Source organism: Limulus polyphemus, unplaced genomic scaffold (genome assembly GCF_000517525.1).
Source record: "Limulus polyphemus unplaced genomic scaffold, Limulus_polyphemus-2.1.2 Scaffold81, whole genome shotgun sequence".
Classification (NCBI taxonomy): Eukaryota; Metazoa; Arthropoda; class Merostomata; order Xiphosura; family Limulidae; genus Limulus; species Limulus polyphemus.
In genome coordinates this window covers 100,282-104,538 of record NW_013665691.1, presented here as the reverse complement: position 1 = coordinate 104,538, position 4,257 = coordinate 100,282, and the positions used below count along the sequence as shown (strand labels likewise).

The window sequence follows — 4,257 nt, the reverse complement described above, 5'->3', positions numbered from 1 at the left end:
CTGAATGGGCGAGCATGTTTGGTGTGACATGGATTCGAACCCGCGACCCTCAGATTGCGAGTCAAGTGTCTTAACCACCTGGCCATGCCGGGCCAGCATCGTTGGTTCTGTCGTTTTTTTAGTTATATCGTGATAGTTGACAGGAATCAAAGTATAATTTCGAAACTTAACAAATAAGCACAACAAGCTATACAAATGATACTTGATTCTCTATAAATAATAATGTATTTTTCGTTGTTATTTAAAAAATATGCATATTTATACCAAAGCAGGAATTACATGGATGTACAGTTCAATATCTTTTTTGCTTCTTTTCTTCCTACGACCCATACAGAATTAACTGGGACATTGAACAAAACATTGGTTTTACTACATCAGCTAAGACGTTATTCACCCTATAGCTTGATGCTTTGTAAATGACCGATGTAAACAGCGTTTCAACCTAGCCGGCCTGAAGAATGGCATGATGAGAAAGGTCTCGTCGGCAAAGTGTAACTTAAATATTATACATTCTTCTTATCGAGATGTGAATCTGGCCAGTAGAGAAAAATGTAATTAAAACTATAATCAATGTTATTGTGCTGTAATACCATACTTATTACCAGTTGTTGTTTTGTTTGTTTGCCGGAAATAAATTGGTCTAATAGTGGTATTGTGCATTGTGCATTACGTATTATTATATAAACAGATACGTTATGAAGAATGAAATATTAAGGTTAAAACTATCTAAATGACAAACATTGACTATTTTCATTTAAACATGCCACTATTCTATATTACTCTTTACAGACACTGAAAAGCAATAGGTTTTCACCTTTACATTCGCCGGCAATGACTTTCACGGTGGCTCCACCTTGTGGGTCCTCAACTACAGGTATTGACTCAGGTGGAATGTCTTTGTAGCTCGGCGGAATCATTTTGTCCTAATACATTAAAAACATTCGACGAAAAATTCGATATAAAAAATAGATTATTCACTTGCAAGGATGCTTATTCATAGCTGTGAAACAATTAGAAAAATATTGTGTTCAAGGTCTTCAATAAAACCATTATTTACAGAAACATAAAAAATCATTAAACGCTCCATCTTTTCAAATTACACTAAAAAGCGCTTGACTGTTAAAAACATAATTAAGAAATATATGTTGCACTTTTTCATCTTGAATTCACACTGAATTAAAACGTTTTGATTCTAATGGCGCTAATCTTCGTGAATTCTAAAAATATATTATTACAAAATCACCAACTTTTTAAAGTATTTATCTATCTTTGTTAACCTTTGAAGGTAGATTAATCCACAGTTGAAATCCCTCCCACGTTCCTCCGTCACGAATCAAATCTTCGGTTGGCATCTCGCTGTGGACCAATCCACTACCGGCTCTCATCCACTGCACCCATCCACTTCGTAGTTCTCCTTCAGTCGTAAAGAAAGATAATTGCAGTTTTTAGATTGTTTATTATAAATAAATGGTGTATTTCACGACAATTATTTTTCGCGATGAAAAAGGTTGCGAAATGCACAACACTGGGTTCAAATCCATTATGACGTAAAAAGATGTACGTCAAGGTGTCCGAATGTAGATTTCAGTTGACTTTCAATACAACACTGTCCAATCAATGTACGCCTACGGGCTTAATCTCTGCTTAAAACTTCTTAAACAACAATATCTTCTAGTGACGTTTTTGTGACATAAAAACATAAAAATCTGTTTCCTTAGAATAATGTGAACGTATGGCTATAATAATATTGTAGCAACTGCGTTTTCGAAACGTTCTTTATGAAATGTTTTGCGTTAAATACTTTTCCCTTCCATAGTTAAACGTTTTCCCCGTCAATCAGTTTCACATTACTATTTCCTTAATGGTTTTTGAAGAACTTGAACATTCAACTAGAATGAATGAAATATATTAATTTGTTCGATCGAAAATACCTACAATTCATTTTAAAGAAATTATTATGCAAGGCTTAAAGGTGCAAGTATATATAGTATATATATACTAAGTTTGAAAACCCTGGGTTAAATGATAACATGTTTAGTTGACAAAGGAATCGTAGATTAGTATTAGCTGTTTGTCATGTTATTTTCAAAAGTAATGATAGGGCAGCACATAATTTAAGTAATTGTCCACTTTGACTCTCAACGATTTTTGGGCTATATTTTTTGCATATTTAAAACTTAAAAAGTATAAACAAAGAGTGAACGTACGACCTTACACTCTCATTCTAAACGTAAAATGACCATGGTTTTTGAATATCTTAATGTCGTTTTTACGATTCAAATCTGGTTGTTTTTAGTTTTAGAAATTCTTTTCCAAATTGTCTTGTTTATCGTACCTTTATTTCCAGCCGAATCTTCATGTTTGACTCCTCCCTGAATGACGTATGTAACAGTCTCAAAGCCCCTGTGGGGATGATCGGGAGCCCCTAGAGCTTCTCCTGGCTTGTAAGTCACTGGACCTGGAGAAAAGAATTACCTACCGTTTAAAAATCAGCACAAGAAGTCTGATTTTTTCTATTATCTACATTGTCATAATTATCGTTATTAGCTCTCAAAAAATAAGAAAAAGGTATAGAAATATCCTAAACTGGATAAAACAGCCTAAAACATTTGTACTCTTCAAGTGGTGAGATAATCAACAACGATATAAGAAAATTTTCTTTCCGATAGAAATTTTCGTTTCGAGGGAGAAAAAAGTTTTCTTTTTTTTTAATATGATTTGGACACTAACTACAAAGTTTCATGAGAGTAGCGTTTTCAATGTCTTTTTTTTTAATCATTTTCTTACTTAGTGATAGATGCACCTTAATATATCGCAGTAATTCAGATGACATGCACGAAATCTGCTACCGATAGATTCGTTAATCATCTTGATTGGTCTAGAAGGTTTCCTGCTATTTTCTGCATTCATTTTAGGTGAGAAGAAAAAACTTATTGCAAGGCTTGACAATAATTTCCTTTGGCTTGCTCCTCCACACAACACCGGTTGCAAAAAATTCCACCGATATTAGTAATTCAGGATCCAAATAGCGGATATAATTAATTCCAAAGAATTTCTGTAATATAGAAGTGTATCTATCAGTAAAAAGAAATAAGGCTTAAAAAAACACCATTCGTGTTAATTAAAACCAGTGGTTTATATAAGGCTTCTTCTTCGCATTTATTTGGCTATTCCTCCGGTGGCTCAGCGGAAAGTCTGATTACTTATAACATTAGAAATCAGGTTTCGATACTCGCTGTGGGCAGAGAACAGACAACACGTTGCAACAACAAACAAAAACTTTTATTTGACTGAGCTTAGCTTTCTTGATAAGATACAGTTCACCCTAAAATTTTTCTAACTCGGAGGAATGGCTTCATACAAAACAAAAGACAAGCCCACTAAAATTTTTTTTGCCTAATTAGAAAAATCCTAAATTTAATATCAGCAATTGAACAGCATAGTAATGTCCTTTTTAAGGAAATTGAACAATAAAATAATTATTAACAATAATATGTTACGTATTACAATTTCGAATGGTCTAAAATTGAGTTAAATTGTACTTTGGATTTAGCAGTTAAGTAAAAGCCGTTATGTAGTCAGTTTAAGATATTTGCCAACAAGATTGATACATACAGTTTTCTTTTTTAACACAAATATATTTTAATATATAAACAACAATATAATTTATAATAACAGTTATTACAAATAGTTATTACACACAATGATTTATATACAAAAATTTTACAAACTTCTTTCTAGTCTGGAACTTCCTTGATATCTTATCGAGGGTTCAGGATGAGCAAGATAATTACGAGTTGATGTAGGTACGATTCGCTTAACGGGAAACTAGCTAGCGTTGTCCTTCGTTATTCACCAGCCATACACGCCGAGTTTTCCACGATGAAGTTATATAATGTTTTCGTAAAAATACTAATGTCAGATGAGAATCCACTGAAGTTAAATAATTTTTAATTTTCGAACTTTGTAAACGTTCCTGGTCAAATATCTGAAGTTTTCCAATTCATAAGTGCTATAACAATCACAGTTATAGCTTCCAAAGTTTATAGCACACTGACTACAGCAAACTAATAATAGATACTACTTTTTGGCGCATCGCATTGGTCATAATTATATGCGTGTGAAGAGTTTCTAGAAAATTCAGTTTACGTAACAATACAAATCTACATTAAGCGTTTACGTACATACATATATATTGTTGATTCTTACACTCGAGAATCTTCTACAACTGTAGAGAATAGGCGGGAGTTTCGCAAT

The 4,257-nt window shown here is 33.0% G+C and overlaps 1 protein-coding gene across 2 annotated transcripts in view; it reads right to left on the bottom strand.

The window, feature by feature from the left end:
- The window catches only part of LOC106467520 (pirin-like protein), a 39,764-nt gene that overhangs the window by 17,898 nt on the left and 17,609 nt on the right, over positions 1-4,257 (bottom strand). For both annotated transcript variants that reach the window (XM_013927887.2, XM_022396417.1), the window contains exons 3-5: positions 2,336-2,458; positions 1,278-1,414; positions 815-923 (exon numbers count right to left, since the gene is read on the bottom strand). In XM_013927887.2, coding sequence (XP_013783341.1) covers positions 815-923; positions 1,278-1,414; positions 2,336-2,458 — 369 coding nt within the window. The remainder of the gene's footprint in view (positions 1-814; positions 924-1,277; positions 1,415-2,335; positions 2,459-4,257) is intronic.